General features: G+C 37.6%; 1 protein-coding gene across 2 annotated transcripts; it reads right to left on the bottom strand.

Moving 5' to 3' along the window:
- Window positions 1-1,908: 1,908 nt before the first annotated feature.
- On the bottom strand, window positions 1,909-19,752 carry xirp1 (xin actin binding repeat containing 1). Of its 2 annotated transcripts, XM_067453823.1 has the most exons (8): window positions 19,682-19,752; window positions 17,286-17,407; window positions 17,129-17,183; window positions 16,713-17,042; window positions 15,659-15,740; window positions 10,232-10,392; window positions 9,784-9,840; window positions 1,909-9,024 (listed from the first exon to the last, which is right to left on the bottom strand). In XM_067453823.1, exons 2-8 carry the CDS (start codon window positions 17,405-17,407, stop codon window positions 2,044-2,046), a joined length of 7,788 nt encoding a protein of 2,595 aa, XP_067309924.1. In that variant the 5' UTR covers window positions 19,682-19,752; the 3' UTR covers window positions 1,909-2,043. The 2 variants fall into 2 exon arrangements, with proteins under 2 accessions (XP_067309924.1, XP_067309925.1); XM_067453824.1 differs by lacking the exons at window positions 15,659-15,740; window positions 16,713-17,042; window positions 17,129-17,183; window positions 17,286-17,407; window positions 19,682-19,752 and adding an exon at window positions 13,833-13,931.
- Between the last annotated feature and the right edge of the window lie 1,193 nt (window positions 19,753-20,945).

Raw genomic sequence — 20,945 nt, 5'->3', positions numbered from 1 at the left:
TCGTTTCCATCTTACTCATATTTGCCTCATCTTCCTTTGATGTATCAATTAAATTGCTTTGCAAAGATGAGATGCTTTCCTGTAGGCCTAGTCCTGTAGTCTGAAGAAAAGGATCCTGCACTTGTCCGTCTGAAGCTTTAGGATGTATGGCAGAATCATTGCCGTATGGATTGTGCATTGTATCAATTAAACCTTCCTCAGGTGATTCCTTTTTTTCTATTCCTGATTTTAAAGTTGTCATATCTCTCTTTGCTGTCATTACGTCACTGTTGACAACTGCAGGTCCAACAAAAGCCTCAGCAGAGCTTTCAACATCATCATTGCTGATCTCTGTGTTATTTTCCCCGTCTGTATTTAAACTCGAAGCAAACCGGACATTCTTTTTTATTTTTGTTGGGCTATAAACTCTCCCATCTTCAGCCAAACTTGGTTCTCTGATAGAATCTGGTCTTGAGGTATCAGAATTCAAGTTTTTACTTGTCACTGTCCCACCTTTTAAAACGTTGCTTTGTGTTCCAGATTGAGCAGATGTATCTGCAGTTTTCTGTAATGTTTTTGAACCTCCTGGAAGAGCTGTATAAATAGGCTCTGAATGTGGTGCTTTAACCCCACTTTTAGTTGTGAAGGGAGAGAAGTATGTGTTTGTCTTCTCATGAACCTGAGGTGACAGCTGAACTGATTTGTCCATTTCATCCAGCCCAGAACTAAACCGTTTCTTTTCGAGAGAATTTCTGGAGCTTCTGGCAGAAGAGCGGTCGCTATTTGACCAGTCTGTTGCCCTTCTTGAGCTTAAGGAAGTACTTTGTGAAGCTGGGTTTCGTCTGGTTTGTCTGTTTTCCGGTGGCCAGCTAATTGTAAGCCTGTTCCTGGTGTCAGGACTTTTAAATTGAGCATCTCTGTGTCTTTGCTGTGGAGAAGCTCCTGTAGATGACCCCAGAGGACCATCAACACATGTAGGCTCTGTTACACGTGCTGAGCTGAACTTGTTAGTAGGTTTAGGCTCCTCTATTTTATCAAGCCAGCGGTCTTTGTGTTGTCTGTGGCCAAAACCCTCATCATAGTTTCCCTTTTTCTTAAACAACTGTTGGTAATGGTGTGTGCAGTAGAACTCTCCATAAAGAGCAGTGTAATTGTGAATGCTGTAATGAATAATAGTACACCCATGAAGATACAATGTTAAAGTATATACTGTGAAATTAAACATTCTCAGGGAATCAAGTTATATCATATTTGATTTGTGATTGGATAAAATCAATTAAATATCCAATATAACTTGATTGCATTTGATTAGATTTTTTATATATATATATATATATATATATATATATATATATATATATATATATATATATATATATATATATATATATATTATTATATATTATATATATATATATATATATAAAATCATTATGAATCACGGGTTCCAGTATTATGCTAATAATTATTTTGTAACAGCTTCGTCTGCTAATGTTTTTGAAACTGATGTCTAAATTTCTCTCACCTTAGCTTTTTACTACAGTGTTTGCAGCAGAAACAGTTATTATGTAGAATTAGTTTATCTGCCACCATTTTCTCCATTGGGTAAACTGGCTTCAGGCATGCAGAGCACATCTCTTTAGCTGGTGACAGGAACTATGACAACAATATAGACATACATGGAATATGAGTTTATGTATGATATACACAGCATGAAGATCCTCCTACGAAAAAAAAGTCAGAATTGTTATAGAATGCTGCTTTAAAGATACTATAGACAGAGAGTTTAGTCTAACTGTTAAGAAAATAATTATAACAAATACTGCCTTGTAAGGATTTTATTTTATATAATATACAGTTTTTGAAACAAACATAAATATTTAACATTAACACTTAATTGCAACAGTACAAAAAAAAACTTGATCTTAATCAAAGCACCACAATAAAACTCTTTATTTTACACACATAAAAAGGATCAATAAGTCTAATATATATTGTATGTATTTTAAAAATATGGAAATAAAAATGACCAAAAAGTAGTTACAAAAAGAATGGGCAGCTTGGTTAATGTTTTTCTGTGTTGGGATGGCCGAAAGTTACAAACACTTTTCTGTCTTTGCTTTTACACTGAGAATTTGAGAAGAAGGTCTGTCCAGACCTTTGCGAAACAGGTGAAGTCATTCCTTCATACCTCCCTGGATTGGTAACTATATCATATGAGGAAGATAATTCTGTCTCTGACTGTCTGGTTACAAATGTAGATCTTTCGGAGGAAAAGTAAGTATTCCCAAAGCAGTCTATCTCTTCATATTTCTCACTGACAGTTTTAGTGCCAATGATTCCACTTGCAACCTCAGGAACTTGCTGGACTTCAAGAACGCAGACTTTCCTTCTAGGACTTGGAGGGGTACAAACGTGGCTGACTGAGATTTTGTCAGGGGAGGACTGTCTGATGAAGCTACCTGCATTAGATTGGTCATTTGCTTTTGGTTTGTCTAAGAAATGCTGTGGTGACGTAACTGACTCCACAGGTTTTCTTGCAGCAGAATGAATGGAAATAAATGACGGCGATGAGGGGATGTTTGAGCTTGTTTTTCCCATTTGAACTTTATGTACATGTGGTTCTTCTTTGAGCAGACCCCTGTTATCACTGCTCTGTGCTTGTTTAGGTTGCACAGGTGTTGCTTTGCTGGACACAATGCTAATTTTCCTAATGTTTTTAGTACTTGGAGAGACATTATCAACATTTAAGGATTCACTAAACAGACCTGACAACCCTGTAATGTCTGCCTCTGACTTTAAATTTGAAACAGAGTACAACGCTTTTTTAATTGCCTCCTCTATGTCCAAGAGTTTAGCTAATGTCTGTTCTTTCAAATTGATGATGTCCATGCTTGCTTTCTCTAGGTCCTCAAATGCAGCCTCAACTGAGGATATGCTCTCTGCATCATCTCTTAAGCCCTCCATCTCTTTGCCAACTCTTGGAAAATGTCTGCATTTCATATTTTTTGTTGGATTGGTAATCCAAGCAGGCACATTCTCAAACAAAGTCTTCAGAGATTTAACATCCACCTCACAAGTCTCCCCCTCTATTTCTTGAACTTTTGACAAAATGATCTTAAGCTCTTCTCGCCTCATAAGGTTTTCAAAGATCTCCATGGCTGCTTTTACGTTGCCCCTCATAATTTCGTCTTTGTGGACGGAGAGCCTCTGGCGGCGCTCATCTTCTGTCTCTCTCCTTGCTTTCTTTTCTCTCAAAACAACTTTATTCTCAGAATCATTGTGCTCTTTACTGGTTTGATTGTACTTTGAAAGAACTTCATGTTTTTCAGGTGTTGGCGGGTTGTCTTTGCAGGCGAAGTGTAACTCAACTTTATTTGTGTTCTCTTTGGAAGTTTTAGCCTGTTCCACAATGGTTTTGTTTTGCACAACTTTAATTTTCTTTGGGAAAGTTGGGGTTGTGCCCATAGCTGTTTTCTTTTCCCCAAAATGTTGAAGTGCAACCTTAAACCCATTGTTTAGTTCACTATTGTCATTTGAATAACTCTGCATACACATTCTGATCTCTTCTGCAGCATTTATCCTCTGAATCACATTTTTCTCCATTTCTATTCTATTAGAAGCAGAGGAACCTTCATCAAGAGTTTTGCTGACTGATGGAGTACAGTCTGTATGCTGCATGTGGGAATTTTGAACCCATTGCTCAGTGTACTGCATCTTCTGAAACCCCACAGGATCTGTGAAGTTTGTCCTTTGAACTGGTTCATGAATGTTGCATTGCTTGTCATTAATTTTGTTTGGAGTTTCTGTGGAGTTTTTTTCATGCAAAAAAGTTTTCTTGCTGGGAATCACTTTGGGTGGGATTGTTGGAATCTGCTTAATAATTAGACAATCAGGTGAGCTTGGACAGATTTGTGGTGTTTCTGCGATGTGTTCGGAGCTGGTGGTGATGTGCAATGGCTTTGGTGGAATAACTGGCTTCTGATTTTTAACCTGATGCCCAGTTTTTGGAGGGATGGGTGGTGGATTATCATCTTTTTCTGCAAAAGTGCGAGAGAGCTTTGTATTGTCCACACTGGAGCTAACAGATTCTGAATTCAGTGCCGAGATGATCAGATGCTCGCTTCCGGTCACTGAAACCGAAGAAGACAATTGAGTGTCAGATGAAGGTAAATTAACAAAACTCTGCTTGCACTTAATCCCTGAGTCATTTGTCATTTTGCTTTGTGTGTAAGACTGTCCAGATTGCCTATATAACATTGCTGCCTTGAAATCCCCTTTAGAAACATTAATGCTAGACCTCTCGAGAGACTGGAGTGTCTCTTGCAAATTACCTCCAACAATTTCCTCTCTGTCTACACTTCTCTGCTCTTTTGCAGCGCTTCGTAAAGACTGAATAGCAGCCTTCACATCACCTTTAACAATATTGGTCTCAAACTCTGAAAACTGAGTGTTATCTAGCACTTTTGAGGAATTTTCTATACTAATATCTGTTATATTTTCTCTCCCTCCCACTTCATTCTGACAACAAATTATTTCGGTGGATCCCTGATCCTTTTCTATATCACTAACCTTTTGAAATGTTGTAGTAATCCGCTGGTTACTCAAAGAGGATGTTGTAGACTGCTCCACTGTTGTGTTGCTTTGACACTGAGTTGATTCATTTAGATTATACAGCTTTCCAGGAGTGACATGCTCTCGTTCTATTCTCATGCTTTGGTTCTTTGCTCTCTCCAGGGATCTTTTGGCAGCCTTAACATCCCCTGAAATTATTTCCTCCTTAATTAATTTCCTTTCATTTTCTTCTGAACACATTTCCTCTACCTCTATGTTCAGATCATAAATGGTGCCTGGTTTAATGGCCTCACGCTCCATGTGCATGCTTTGTTGTTTTGCCCGCTCCAAGGATTCAAGCGTTGCCTTAATGTCCCCAGAAACAATTTCCTCTTTCTGGACCATGACTTGCTGCTTGATTGCGTCGTCAAGTTGCTGCATGGCGGACAAAATATCACCTCTGACGATCTCCTCCCTTGGCACACAGTTTTCAACACCCAGGTCTGTGCAGACCTCAGAGAAAACCTTTTTTACATTCTTAACGTCTCCTGGTACAACATCCAAGACTGTTCTTTCAGCTTGTTCTCTTTGTTGATTTAGGTGTCGCTTTGCTTCCTTTACATCACCCTGAACAATTTCAATTTGGTCTCTACAGGAGACAGCTGGTTCCTCCTCAGGAAGATCTTGCTGTAGACTTTTAAGGTCGCCCTTTTCAATGCAGTTTCGATACAGGTCAACATTCCCCCTTTCGTTTTGTTCCAGTCTGCAAGACGGTTTGGTCTGCTGGGTGTGGACTGTGGCAAGGAGGTTGCCAATGGTGGACTTGACATCTCCTCGTGCAATGTCGTGCGACTCAGTCATGCTGCTTTGACTGTGGAGGGAATACACTGTCATCTCTGGCTGCCCACCTTCAGATTCTTGCATCACCAAGCCTGTCTTGATTGTTTTTTGTTGAACCAACAAGCTCTCAATAATTTTAACTGCTTCTTGGGTCTTACAATCGGTCTCAGGGTTAGTTGCACATCCAGGCTGTTGAAATGGGATTTCAAGCACTGTGCTGTGCATCTTACCTTGTTCGTCCTCTTTAAGTAGAGTAACTTTAGGTTTCAGGTTCGGTTTGAACAGTAACTGTAGCATGATGTTCCTGATGTTTCCTTCAACAACTTCCTCCTTTTGAACTTTGATCTCTTCATTATTCACATTCTGATATTTTGCCATGTTTACGTACTTATAATCATTTGCTTGGATGATGATTCCACTTGAATGAATGAAAGAATAATGGCAAAGGCGATAGAGTGTGTCGGTCACACTCTCTACAGTGATTTTGTCTAGTGGTGTAGTCTCGAATAACCATGTTGTGCTTTTGACATCTGCCTTGGGGATTTCTTCCTTTGATGAAACAAACTCTTCATTTGATGAATCAATTGATTCATTGTACTTTATTTTATCCAAGGGCTGTGATTCAAATAACCAAGTGCAGCGTTTCACATCTCCCTTTGCGTTATCCTCTCGATGTACAGTTGTCATGGTGTTCTGCTCATCTGGCTCCCCTTTAAGTGTATCAATAGGTTGATTCTCAAACAGCCAGGTTGAGGTGCGAACATCACCTTGTTGAACATCTGTAACGCTCACCATTCGCACATACTTTTTTTGGGCAGCTTTCTCAGTCTCAAAAAGTTGCTTGCTTTGTTGCACACTGTTCCCATTGCTTATATCTTCAACAACCCTTACTGAGGGTCCTTCACGTGGTTCGAAGGAGTCAAGAGGCTGAGTCTCAAACTTCCAGCGTGCTGATTTCACATCCCCCTTGCACACATCCTCCTGTGTAACTGCACGGATGACGTATATTTCTTTGTCTGCTTGAATAGTATCCAGTGGCTTGGTTTCAAACATCCACCTTGCACCCCTGACATCTCCTCTCATCAGTTCCTCTTTCTTAACAGTGGTAACTTCATGAAACTGTCCGTTCTTGTCTCTAATAGCATATAACGGCTGTGATTCAAAAAGCATTGTGCTGGATTTCACATTACCGCTATTGTTTATGTTCATGGGCTTTTCAACACTCATTGACTGGTGCTCAAGTAGTTCGTCTTTATCCTGGATTTTGTCCAGAGAGAAAGTTTCGAAAATAAACTTTTTGCTTCCAACATCACCACCCTCAACATCACAGACACTGTGAATTATTCTGTCCTCTTTCTCATTAATGTTGCTTATAGGCTGATTCTCGAACAGCCAAGTGAATTTGTGGACCGATCCTGACTGAATTTCGTTTTCCTTCTCCTCAGACACCTTGACGCATTCACTTCCTATTTCATGAAGGGACTTGGATTCAAAGATTTCCTTGACACGCGAGACATCTCCAGACTGGACATCCACCTGACTGACATATCTTATATTTTGGACAGAATCTGTTTGCTTTGTTATTCTGTCTAAAGTCTCTGTTTCAAACAGGTGTTTCACTGTCTTCACATTCACATCACTTTTTACATCTTCCAGCACAGTACTGCACAATTTCAAACTGAAGTCCTCCTTGTCTTTAATGTTATCCAGTGGCTGTGTTTCAAAAAGCCAAGTGTGTGACTTCACATCAGCTTTTGGCACCGGTTCTACATCCTTGTTCTTTTCTGATTTCTCATACAAAATGTCCATTGGTTGTGTCTCAAACAGCCATTTGCATGTCTTCACATTACCCATTTGAAATTCTTCCTGTAGTACTGTTGAGTTTGCTTCATTCTTATGGTTTAAATTGATGCAGTCCAAAGGTTGTGTTTCAAACATCCATTTAGCTGTCCTCACGTCACCTGTCATGTCCTCTTGCCTTGTAATGCCCTTGATGAGTTCTACATTTCCTCTACATTCTTCAAATTGGTCTAAGGGTCTTGTTTCAAACATCCATTTGTAATCCTGTACATTTCCTTTGATGCATTCTTCTCTACTGACAGTTGTAACCTCATGAAAATTTCCAGAGGAATCTTTAATTGCATACAACGGTGTGGTTTCAAACAGTGAACGGTTGCCTTTGACATCCCCAGCTGCAATGTCGAGAATCGGACTTGTGGATTTCACAGAGATGTGACTAAGAGGTAACGTTTCAAAAAGATTCTTGAAAGTCTTCACATCTCCTTTCTCAGCATCTTGAACTTTGTTTTCACTACTGTCTGTTTTACCAACACTGAATTTCTCAAACTGCAGCTTTCTGTCTTTAACTTCTCCTTTTTCATCACTTGACACCATAACTTTCTGGAGATGTCCCACCTCATAGCTGTCTTTCAGAGTGTCCATGGGCTGAGTTTCAAAAAGCCATAGGGTGGATCCTACATTTCCTCCAATAATTGCCTGCTTCTCTGACACTTCACCCACATGCACTCCTTTAAGAGATGAAAGGGGTTGCTTTAGTTTATGAACATCTGTTTCTCCAGAGATGTCCTCCACTGTTCCTTTGAAATTTTGTTCTTCCACAAGACTTTCATGAATTGCATCAAGCGGTTGCGTCTCAAACATCCATTTCTTCTGATCAACACCACCTTTCTGGGCTTCCTCAAGAGAGATCCCCCGAATTATCTGCACACCAGCATCTTTATTAATGTGGTCCAAGGGTTGAGTTTCAAAAAGCCACCGTGCTGTTTTGAAGTCACTGCTTTGGATTTCTTCTCGACAGATTGATTTGATTTCATGGATTTTGCCACTGCTATCCCTAAGAGCACAACAGGGATCTGCTTGAAAGAGTTTGACAGTTTTTTTCACATCTCCTTTATTCTCCTCTAGTTCTGATTTGAGTGTTAGAAAGTGTTGGTCTTCAACAGAGCAGCATCGGCCTAAAGCGTCCAATGTCTTGGATTCAAACAGGAGACGTGCACCTCTCACATCTCCCTTCTGAACAGGTTCCTTCAGTACAACCTCCACGATTTCCTCATCCTCCATCCTTGACTTACTTATTGAGTCTAGAGGTTGTGTCTCAAACAACCAGGTGGCCGTGCGAACATCTCCTTTGACCACACCTGGTCTCTCACCAGCTGTTGTGTGCTGACCATCAAACACCGAATGCTCAAACAGTGAGGATTTGCTCCTCACATCCCCAACTTGAAGATTTTCTTCATCAAGTAGTTTTTTGGTTTCATGTGGGTCTCCAATATTGTCAAGAGTCCAGTTCTCAAATATCCAGCGCATGGACTGGACTTCCCCCTGATATGCCGTATCTACTGCTTGGGGATTTATTGCATCCATCAGTTCATCATCTACAACATCAGCAAGACTCATCTTCAATTCAGGATGAATGTGTTTAAAAAGACGCTTCAGTTCGTTTTTTTGTCGCTGCTGGTAGAACTCTGAGAAGGTTTCTTTAGGTGGTGGTATTGGGAGAATGTTTTGGCTTGAATCCTTTTGAAGTGACTCCAGAACCTGAGAACTTGGTAGAGGAGGTGGAGGGGGAAGGAATTCATCATCTCCACTGGCTGCACCGGTCACTTTTATCTGTTTGGCTACTTCTGCCATCTTGGATGCAGAGAAGAAGTATGAAGGCTCAAGTTACTCTCCACAATGCAATTAAATAATTTGACATAATAGTAAACTCTTAATTAAAAAATAGTTAACATGTAAAGAAATTAGTATTTTTAAGCTTAAAAGCCATACTTTACCTTTGTCTGTGTTTAGTAGGGAATAGTTGATTAAGTTCACTGCACACCTATTCATGTGAGGTTTGACTTCATTCATGGTTTTCAGCCTTGTTAGTACAAAATTCAAGCTCCATAATACATTTTGAGGGAAAAACTTGAGAACATTTCTAAGAGTATTATTCATTGTAACCAAAAACCACAATCCAGCATTAATGCCCGCTACATGCAGAAATATCATAAAATGTTTTTTAATGTTTATCTAAATATGAGCAGCATTTTTACAAAAACACTACTATATGGTTACTGGATTTTACCTTATATGTCAGAACTACTTAACTGTAACTGTATCACCAATCCTGTCATTACCAGAAGACATTTTTACCACATGACTTACCATGGCTGGGATTTTGATTTAATTATGAGTAGGCTATTATAATAATAATGTATTACTACTACTTTGGAAAAATGGTAATAAAAACATTGCTAAGTTTGTTCTTATTGCTTTTTAAATTATACTAAGATGGTCACAAAAGTTATCGTTACTATATGTGTTTCTAAATGAGCACACAGTCCCTATTAGCATTAGTCATTAGTCACACAGCAGACGTAAAAATTAAGCGAAAACTGTTGTTCATACCTTGTTTTGTTTTTTCTTCTTTCCACTTGAGATCGAGTGCTCCTGGAACACACTGCCCTGGGAAAGAAGCATGATTAATTATCCCTACTCATTTTTCATAGAAAACACTTGAAGCAGTTCACAGCAAGGACGATAACTATAATATAGATGTAGTTCTCAATATTAATGAATAGCAGATTCAACACCACATAATAGCACATGTAGTTGGAATCACTTTCAAAACATTTTTTTCCACAGCTGATGGACGATAAAAGTCTCCTAGTGTGGATGCTAATACAAATATCTTTATCATGTTTGGTGTGAATAGGCCTTTTCTGCTATAGGCCTGTAAAATGAGCTTGAACCAGACTTTACAGATTTGTGTGTATGTGAGTGATCCAGTCTGAGAACTTGACCTTACAGATGCCTGTGTGCTGAGAGTGATATGACAGATGCTATGAGCACTCACTTGTTGTTCGATGGACCCCGAGGAGTCTGCAGCTGCTATCTTTGAGAGATACACAGCAGATCTATCTTTCACGCTCTGGATTGGAGAGGAAGTGTACTTCTGTTTGTGCTCTTGATAGGAGGCAGATTGTCTCTGTTGTTTTACGAAATGCCTCCTTTCATCTAATTCACACAAGAAGCAAATAAAGACACAAAACTACAATCAGAAATTATTTATAAACTAAAAACAGCAATGACTCACTTCCATATGCAACTTGTTGGAGTTGCTCACATAATTCAATGTATATCATTAATTGTTAGTTTGATTATAGGTATGTTTTGTGTTATGGTTTATCATATTTTTCCTTTGAAATAAGAATGTATGGCTTTTGATTGTGGATGACTTTTATTTTGGTATTCCTCTGTTAATGACATTTTTAGAAACATTTGCTTTATTTTATTTATTTCTTTATGAACATGCATTACATACCAACTGCATTTTGTAGATGGTATATACATTTTAAATGTGGGTCAAACATTTTAATTTGAGATGAGAAAAACGCCTATAACTCTGTTTGTGAGGTCTGTAAATATCTGGCATGTTACCAAAGCATTAAAACATAAATGCTGAATAATAATCCAGAAGTAGGCTAGAAATAAGACTAGACTGGCCTGACCCAGTTCCTTGGCCATCTAATGGCTCTGATAGTGGTGCGTATAAATAGACTGGAGCTGGTGTTGGTATGCTTTTATCTGTGGTTTATTATTATACCTCAAGGACCTATGGAAACTATTCAGCTCCGCACATAGTATATGATTGGGCAAGACTAATTGCAAGAAAATTGGCATTTTTAAATGCATTTTTAAAAATGACATTTGTTCTTAAATGTTCTTAGATGTACTATTACAATTTGATTGTATTTCTTAGCATGACATCTAACTAAACAAAAACAGTGGCCTGCATGCCATTGTAAAATGTCACTGAGTCAGCTGAATTGTGACCCTTTTTAATGTTTCTCATTCTCGGGACAAAACACTGACAAAGCTTCCCTGATTCATGTCCCTAGCTTTTTTTACATTTGCTAGCAAATGGCCACCCTATAGTACTGTGTATAAAGAAAGCAAATGATCAGATGTAATAGATTGAGAATGGTGCATTGGTAAAATAGATATTATAATGAAAGAAATTGGTTATTTAGCTGATACATAAAGCTTGTTGGTTAGTTCATTCTTATAGCAAACAATCTGTTTGTTTGATGGGAGGTGAGAAAAGTCTTACTGAAGTGTCTGAATGCCAAATTACAGTGGATCACTTATTATGATTATCATGATGATATGTGATGTGTTATTATGGTTTGGAGCAGCAAAAGAAGACTTGCCACATTAAATTATTGTAAAGCTGCTGTATGCACGATCAAAACAAAAGCCTTCCGTCTGAGGTCAGGAGCTCTGGAGGCAGCACAGGTCCGTCAGCTATAACTAATTACTATATTCGCGCATACCTCTGTTTTTCACTCTGTAAGCTCTCGTGGGACAAAAGGACAGGGCCCATCGCTGGCGCCACTCACGAGTCCGGGCTTAAAACGTTTGCATAGTTGGATGAGCATAGAGAATAACAGGACCATACAATACTGAGGTCTAGCTAGAGAGATCTCATCAAGCCTGAATATTGTGCTCTCCGATTTAAAAAAACACTACAAAAGGGACCATACCATCTTGTCAAATTACTAACATAAATGTTTCCTTTTGACAATTTTTGGTAATGATTTAAATGAAAATACTGTGTAAACTTCAAGTTTGGATCTTTAAAACACAGTCATGTGATAAAAGTGCATTTCCTTTAAGCAAAATCTGACATAAAGAGTGTAATTAATTCATTGTAATGTATAGTTATGGACATGAATGGTTCTGAGCTGTAAACAGTGCCCATCTCTGCCTGCTTCCTTTCTCATGTATAATTATTTTAATTGAGTCAAATGAACTAAACATGTGTTTACATCTGTGAGACAGTTCATTTGATATCTAAGTATGTATATAAAAAATGATCATGTGAGCAGAATGAAAGTTTCATAGAGACCAGCCCCTATTCATGGAAGGCAGGGCTATTAGTGTCCTAGAATGTGAGTGCTTTTGTGCTGCTGACAGCTGTCCGAATTATTGTGATATGCGCTTGGTATTTATTCTCGTCAGCTGCCTTCCTTGGTTTCCTGTGAGAGCTCAAAGGTCTTGTTAAAACTACAACAACTTAAAACCACTGCTTAAAATAGTGCAGGATTGACAAAGGCATGTTTAGCTGACACTCCTGTCTGTCACGATATTAGCCTCTGCATACTTGATTTCAGGTGTTGTCTGTTCAAAAGTTTTTTTTAAACAAAATGAATACTGTTATTCAGCAAGGATGAATTATGTTGATCAAAAGTGACTGTAAAGACTTTTATATTGTTACAGTAGAGGCTAAAAGTGATGTCTGGTCTAGGAAAATTCACATCTTCACCCTTTTTTTATTTAAATATTATAAAAAATAATATTGCGTAGTTGTGCTTAGAGTCAATTGTTTTATCTGTGATAACGCAATAAAACATACAAAACTGTGTGGACATAATGGCTGTCATATCAAGAAATTATGAACACAATCGAAAACCTTGAGAAAATCTGTGAAATATTAATAATTGATTATGTTACAGTTAATGTTATGTAGCTTTTTGTTTATGCATTTTTTTTCCATAGTAAAAATAATACATTTGGCAAAAATAAATACAAAAATTGCCAATTCCCCCCCCCCCCCCCCCCGATAAAAAATACCTCATCCAAATGTTTTTTTGTTTTGTTTTGTTTTTTACCATCACATTTAAAATATAAATGTACCTCATATTATGATTGTTTAATCGAACTTGTGGGGTCATAAAAAACAAATATCCCCTCCAGACATCACTTTTGGTCACCACTGTATAAATGCTATTCTTTTAACTTAAATAATTCAGAAAAAAGTATTCTGTTTCCACAGAAATATTTCATTCCTATGTTACATAACCATATGTTCTTTTCAGAATCGATCATTTTAATAAATGTTTCATGAGCATCAAATCAGCATTAGAAGGATTTCTGGAGGATCATGTGACACTTCATGAAGACTGGAGTAATGATGCTGAAAATTCAGCTTTGCCATCACAGGAATAAATTACATTTGACGATATATTAAAACAGAAAACAGTTATTTAAGATGTAATAATATTCCACAATATTCCTGTTTTTACTGTATTTGTGTGTGTGTGTGTGTGTGTGTGTAGTTCAAAATGTTACTTTAACAGCCTTGTTGTGAGAACTCAGGTTAAATTAAACAGCACATAAATGATGAAACTGTTCTTATTTTCTTTACTCTGGGTTAATTATTACATATTTTAGGTAATAATTATTTCATCTAAAGACATGATGGATCATTTAAATTCACAGGCATTCCTATGTTCTGCTATAATAAAGGAACAATTCGCAAAGCACATTTTAAATGATATTTAAATGTATTCTATTTGATCTCTTTAATAAAGTTATATTTTGTTTATACTATCATTTTTCAATTTCTATGATTAATTCACAGGCTCCCTGTCCACACTGTTTACTGTACTCACAGAGTGAAGAGCTGGTTCCTGATAGCCTCAGTCTTGTGTATTTCCGCAGGTGATGGCTTGTGTCGGTCTGACTCTGATGCTGTCTGTAGCAGTAGTCCTGTCTCACTCTGTCCCTCTCTAATGGGGGACAGCTGATTTTTATCACTGCTCACAGCAGAGCGGTGATGAGGCCAGCCTGCTATTTTGGAAGCAACATGGGCGGTATTCCACACGCCTGAGTCAATCAGTGGTTTGGGAAGTGACAGGGGTAGGGGGAACCTCCTTGAGCACAATTCCCACACTTTCCTAATGCCAAAGGATGCTTGAAATGTACTGAAATCAATTTTACGATTGTTCAGAAAGAGTGTATTTTTAACTGTTTACAAATTAAAATTATGAAACCGACCACCGCTAATAGGAACGTCATGCACGGTGACATTTGATGAAGTTTACAGAGCTTGCTAATACATCTCAAAATAATTAAGGCACTGACTACTGCCATAAATGTACTTGTAAGTATTAATACTCATGAATGGTTGAAACAGAGCCTGTTTGTTTGTAGCCTGCTAAATATCTGTGTTTCTTTCAAATAAATGTGTAGATTTATTTATTTAAATGTAAATAATTTCAATTGTATTTATTAAAGGGGTGGTTCTGTTTTTCTAGGCTTGGTTGTGTTTATGGGGCAAAGTATAAAACTTTATTTTTTATTTTTTTCATATATTTGACCTTTATTCCACACCGCTGTCTCCACTGTCCTCTGATCGGCTCGTTTGCTTCCTGCTTCTATGAAGTCCATCCCTCTGAAAAACTCAATGGTCTTAGATTGGTTAGATGGCCAAATGTAGTTTCCTGTATTTTTATTGGCTGAAGTGCCAAGCACAGGTTGTCCGGAAACGCCTCGCCCCTTACCATTACGGACAGAAGTCACATCTGCGGTGACTAGCAAGGGTTTATGATGTCACCAACCCAGGAAGAAGCTCATTGTAGTCCAAACCGGACGTTTTTGTAGGCAATAAACTGCCATAACTTTAAAAGACAATATCTCCGTTTGCATTGAACTTTCAGTGCTGTAACTTTGCAGATGCTGTTTATGCTCAAGCAGCAACATTACACACTAACTAAAGTTAAAAAAGTGAAATCGCATGCAACCACCCCTATAATAGGTATTTTATATCTAATAATAATATATCTAATACAATGACATTCTTTCATTGTTAAAAATGGCTTAATTATTTAAAACACTTTTTAGGCCACCCACTGTATAACCAACACCATGTGTGGGCACAGCACAGACACTAAAGGCTCTCTTAAACCCCTTTCAAACAACTTTAACCCAAATATACTAACTCAACCCAGTCCAAAGTGTCACTCACAGTCAAGCGGGATGAATGTAAGGTCAGAGGATGGGGTCTGTCATAACACGCCACTTTAAGCAGTATGTTATGTCTCCTGAATGCACTGAACACATACACACACATTCAATCATGCTCCCAACCCTCAATGAAAACTTGTGAAATAGGACTCAAAATAGGATATAGGATTTTGTGTATGTGATGATAAGTCAAAACTATTCTGTTAGGATTATCTGCAGAATATTTTGTAACACGGAGACACAGCCGGCAGATTCCTCCTCCTCAGGAACTTCGGATGGCCCTGCATGCTTGTGTAGGAAGACTATAGATGCCAAGGTTTTGTCTCACGCAGGGCACAAAGTTCAAATGACCTTTGACCTCATAGTTACTGACTAACATCACAGCTAAGTTAAGAATGAAATAACTGGTGATTATGCTCAGTCATTTACACTAGTTGTACGAATAATTAAGTGTTTTTATTAATGAGCTTACCATTTAGCCCATTGGAGGATCGGGTGGCATATCCAGGAACCCCACTGACTGTCCTTCTTCTCATTGTCTCAAAGGATTCTTTCTATTAGGGGAAATAAGAGCATATTTTAGACATATATATAGTATTTAATTTTTTTATTTAGATTTTTAAGATATTAAAAATATATAAATTGTATTCATATTTTTGATAATATTAATAATGATATTAAAAACTGTTGAATGGACTGTTGAATGGACTAAAAATAGTTATTAAAACAATTATAATATATAATAAAATTATATATATATATATATATATATATATATATATATATATATATATATATATATATATATATATATATATATATAATAGTAGTCTGAAATAAAATAAAAATGTTTTTAGAAAAAAATATATAATAAAATTAAGGTATTATTTACCTTAAGGTATTAATTATTATTTATTTTTTGTGTCTTAGTTTATTGGAAAATGTGTGAATTCATATCAAATTGACAGTGTTATTTTAGTATTATTTATATAGTTTTATAGGCTATTATAATAATATTTTGAAGTAAATTTTATTTTTATATTTTTAGCATTCATTTTTATTTTAGTGCTTTTGTCATTTTTATTAGTTTTTGTTCTTTTTTTAAATATTACTAATATTTACCTTAAAATAGGTTTTATTTCAGTTTTTATTTGTTTCCAGTGAGTAATTTTACTGCTTAAATTTATTTCAGATAGTTGCAGATGCATCATTTATAATTTACTTTATTAGTTTTTCATCTAATATAAATATTTAATTTTATTTTTGCTTTAGTTAAATTAATAAATAAAATTTTTTAACTTTTAATTTAGTTAACAATTGTAACCTAAAAAATATATTTGTTGTGTTATATATGTGTAATGGAGCATTTTCTTGCTCAGCAACAGCTCATCGGTTAAACTATAGGGTTCATCAATATTTAATGCAAGGCTGAAAGGTTAAAAGCGCACACTCTCCTTTCCTGAGTCATGTCTGTCCATGTTGCACAAACACAAACAAAAATAAAATATGACGTGACTGTTACACACCTGATGAGCCTTGTCTTTTTTGGCCTTGGTGACAGTAGTAGCACCAGAATAACCTTTCTCCCTCCACGGTGAGGTAATGTGACTCACTGGGCTACTTTTGGCCTGTGGTGTGACGTTGAGACGAGGGCTGCTGGCGTAGTCCTGTCGCAGGGCATTCTTTGACTCGAACAGGACCCTCTGAGAGCTAGTGCCCACCTGGTCCGGCTGGGGCAACATGTCCATTGAAATACTTCTGGACAAAGTGGAGTTTATCCCACTGAGGGACTCATATCTCCTCCAGAGACTTTCAACTTTACTCTCTTCATAGTTTGATGATCTCAGGCCAGATGACTGTCGGATACAGAGATCATCCATGTAATTTAGATTTCATTTGGATTTCAGAATTTTTAATACATGATAAATCAAAGTAGTTATACCTTAGACCAGGCCTCTTGTCTGCCGACATCTGTGAGCTCCACACAGCTTTCATACCTAGTGAAAAAACAGGCAGGTTTACGTCATGAACTTCATAGAAAAGAGTTAGTACAGTAAAGGCAAATACATGGGATATAGTATTTATATTGGTATATTTACCTCTGAACAAGTTGAGACACCGGTGTCCTTCTGTCCCAAAACCGCACCTCTGATGTAGAGCGTAAACTATGACCTCCAGAGAGGCTCCTAAGGGACTGACTTCTTCTCAGAGTAAAGCTCATCTTAGTGGTGAAAACACATCAAATACAAAATATTTTTCTATCATGTTTTTGTAAAATTGCCTAATACACCGATCAGGCATACCATTATGATATTGTGTTGGTTCCACTTTTGCTGCCAAAACAGCCCTGAACCGTCGAGGCATGGACTCCACTAGACCCCTGAAAGTGTGCTGTGGTATATGACACCAAGATGTTAGCAGCAGATCCTTTAAGTCTCATAAGTTGTGATGTGGGGCCTCCATAAATCAGACTTGTTTGTTCAGCACATCCAACAGATACTCGACTGGATTGAGATCTGTGGAATTTGGAGGTCAAGTCAACACCTCAAACTCATTGTGCTCCTCAATCAATCCTGAACCATTTTTGCTTTGTGGCAGGGCACATTATCCTGCTGAAAGAGGCCACAGCCCCCAGGGAATGCCGTTTCCATGAAAGGGTGTACATGGTCTGAAACAATGCTTAGTGGTACGTGTCAAAGTAACATCCACATGGATGGCAGGACCCAAGGTGTCCCAGCAGAACATTGCCTAAAGCATCACACTGCCTCTGCCAGCTTGCCTTCTTCCCATAGAGCATCCTGGTGTCATGTGTTCCCCAGGTAAGCGCCGCACATGCACACGGCCATCCACGTGATGTAAAAGAAAACGTGATTCCTCAGACCAGGACACCTTCTTCCATTGCTCCGTGGTCCAGTTCTGATGTAACTGTTGGAGCTTTCGGCGGTGGAGAGGGGTCAGCATAGGCACCCTGACTGGTTTGCGGCTATGCAGTCCCATACGCAGCAAACAGCGATTCATTGTGTATTCTGACACTTTCTATCAGAACCAGCATTAAAGAGGTGATGAATTGAAAAATCAGCTTTCTCTTGAGCTTGTGATATTTATAAGGTCAAGATAATATATGAATATCCTCTAAGTTTAAGAGCTGAAAACTTCCTTGTTAGTCAAAGAAAAGCTTTTATAGACACCAGGCTCAGCAAACGGTCCTGTGCTTCATACTTACGTCACTGCGTGACAAAACAACGCCTCTACGGAACGTGTAATTTCGTAGCCCCGCCCACCGACTCATGGATCTGTTCGGTCGATCACAAGCCAGCACCAATAAACATGTGGAAGAAGAAAGCAAGCAAGATATTGTGGAAGAACACAGTCGCTGCATAAGCTTCCTTCGGATCCTAATATTAGGAATGTGTGATACTTCATTTATTTTTAATGAAGTTCCAGCTCACGTGGGGAAGATAGTGGTGTTCACTTCATTTCACTGCAGAATCGTTTGTAAACAAAAACTTTTTTTTTTTTAAAGCCAGTTCATGACACCTTTAACTACCTTTTGAGCTACAGTAGCTCGTCTGTTTGATCTTACCACATGGGCTAGCCTTCACTCCCTACGTTCATCACTGAGCCTTGGCCGCCCATGACCCTGATGCTGTTTTCACCACTGCTCCTTCCTTTAACCACTTTTGATAGATACTGACCACTGCAGACCGGGAACACCCCACAAGAACTGCAGTTTTGGGGAAGCTCTCCATCACAATTTGGCCCTTGTCAAACTCGCTCAAATGCTTACGCTGGCCCATTTTTCACATCACACATAAAATCAAGGACAGAATGTTTACTTTCTGCCTAATATATCCTACCCACTAACAGGTGCCGTGATGAAGAGATAATCAGTGTTGTTTACTTCACCTGTCATAATGTTATGCCTGAATCAGTGTATTTAAAAGTTACAGTAGATTAAGGATCAAGAAAGATTAAAATTCATATAATTAAAACATTGAGGATAGCTACATATAACAATACAACAAAAAGAAACGTAAGAACTAAAAAGTAAAAATAATTGTTAATCCAGCTTAACACAGCACCAGTAAAACAGTGTGTAAATGACTTTGGTCATATGATCCACCTGCATGTCAGCCCTTCTCTCATCTGACTCAGTTAATGTTTATCATTCATTTGCTTTGTTACATTACACATTGAAAGCTGTATTGTGTAATTTGCACATAATATGTGCAAATAGCAAAACAGTTTTTATATAATCGTGAATACATGAATAAAACTGAATAGATGAATACAAGTGAACAGATGAAATGTCAGAGAATATCAATCTGAATCAGTACACATAAACACAGCACCGTTACTGCAGTCCATTTATGACTAAATGGTTACAAACCTAACTGCATGAATGCATGACTTTAAGTACCCCCCCTCCCCCAAACCCCACAAAAAGATGTAGGTACAAAATATAATCTCAATTCATCTTTAGTTAGAGAGTTACCTTAAGCGACCAGTCTTGTGCTCCTCATTTCCTTCTGTTCACTGTGCAGTGTGAACTGAAGCATCACTCACAAGACGATCCTGTCACACAGGCCAAAGTCCCTCATTTACAGCCTGAAAACTGTGTGATCACCTATTTCCCATCCAAACCTTTTAAGGGTTGAATAAAAGGTAAAATAAGGCAAATTAAACAATGCATTTAGAGTATTGATATTTATTATTTAGCAAGGCATTTAAGATTTGTTTTTAATTATTTAACATGGCTTCCTTCCATGTTAGCATATTCATCTTTAACTTTTAGCTAATTTCCTCATCAACAAGTTGGTTTCAAGTTATGATCGTCTGCTATATGTTAGTCTAGACAAAACACTTGAGGAATGTAAAGGTTAGCATCCACTCACTGAGGTCACGTGCGCTCTGGACATCATCTCAGCTATTCATAGACTGCACGAACGAATGGATGCCTTACATTGTTCACTTTCTACGAGTATAGGCCCTTTGGAATTTAAGATCCTAAACTCCTAAAACAGACAGCAGAATTCTCTATTATCTTCGATGCAAACACAGCAATTCAATCTAATGCACGCTTTCTATTAGATATAGTCATCTTAAAATACTATATATAAGACTAATAATTTCATATCCCTTCATATCTCTCAAAAAGTATTTATGTTTGCCTCATGACTTTCTTGTTCACTGCCATATTATAGTGAACAGGAAGGGAAGCCATATTCAATGTCCTTTCTTTACCACTAGATGGCCTTCTTGTTTCCATAAATGTGTAATTATTTACATTACTGTATCGTTGAATTATACGTTTTTATACATATGTACATATAGCTGCTTTTACATGTAAGTACTATTTATGTTGCTTAATGTTTAGCTGTCCCATACCATATTATTGTTTTCTAGGAAAAGTTTTGAAGGAAAATGCAGGGCTGCTATGTCCTGCTTCAAAATGGTTTGGGTAAATATGCGTTAAACTTGATACGGGCTGCCCTTTATGAAGAAAATAATAGTTACAACAGCTGAGGAGAGCAAGTTTTTATTTGAATCTGTCTAACGCTGACCTTCCGTAAAAGCGCTTTGGATGGCCATAGGGTCTGTTAAAAGCGCTATATAAATGCAGTCCATTTACCATAATGAGATTCCTCTGCCCTTTTCTTTAAAATAACTCATATCCAAATTTTTGCGATTCATATTTTGCTTTGTCATTCTTTTCATTTTCAGGCAGAATGAACATCTTCAGTCGTCATGCAACTCTA

Source organism: Pseudorasbora parva, chromosome 9 (assembly GCF_024679245.1).
Source record: "Pseudorasbora parva isolate DD20220531a chromosome 9, ASM2467924v1, whole genome shotgun sequence".
NCBI classification, from domain to species: domain Eukaryota; kingdom Metazoa; phylum Chordata; class Actinopteri; order Cypriniformes; family Gobionidae; genus Pseudorasbora; species Pseudorasbora parva.
Note: the sequence above shows the minus strand (reverse complement) of the source record. Positions and strands in the feature narration are given on the sequence as shown.

Excerpts from the sequence above, each read along its gene's own strand:
- xirp1 (XM_067453823.1), bottom strand. The coding sequence starts at position 17,407 with ATGAGCTTTACTCTGAGAAGAAGTCAGTCCCTTAGGAGCCTCTCTGGA. Across the intron at positions 15,741-16,712 it reads AAAAAGACAAGGCTCATCAG|AAAGAATCCTTTGAGACAAT; the intron begins GTGTGTAACAGT and ends TTCCCCTAATAG. Across the intron at positions 10,393-15,658 it reads ATCCTCCAATGGGCTAAATG|ATGAAAGGAGGCATTTCGTA; the intron begins GTAAGCTCATTA and ends TGTGTGAATTAG.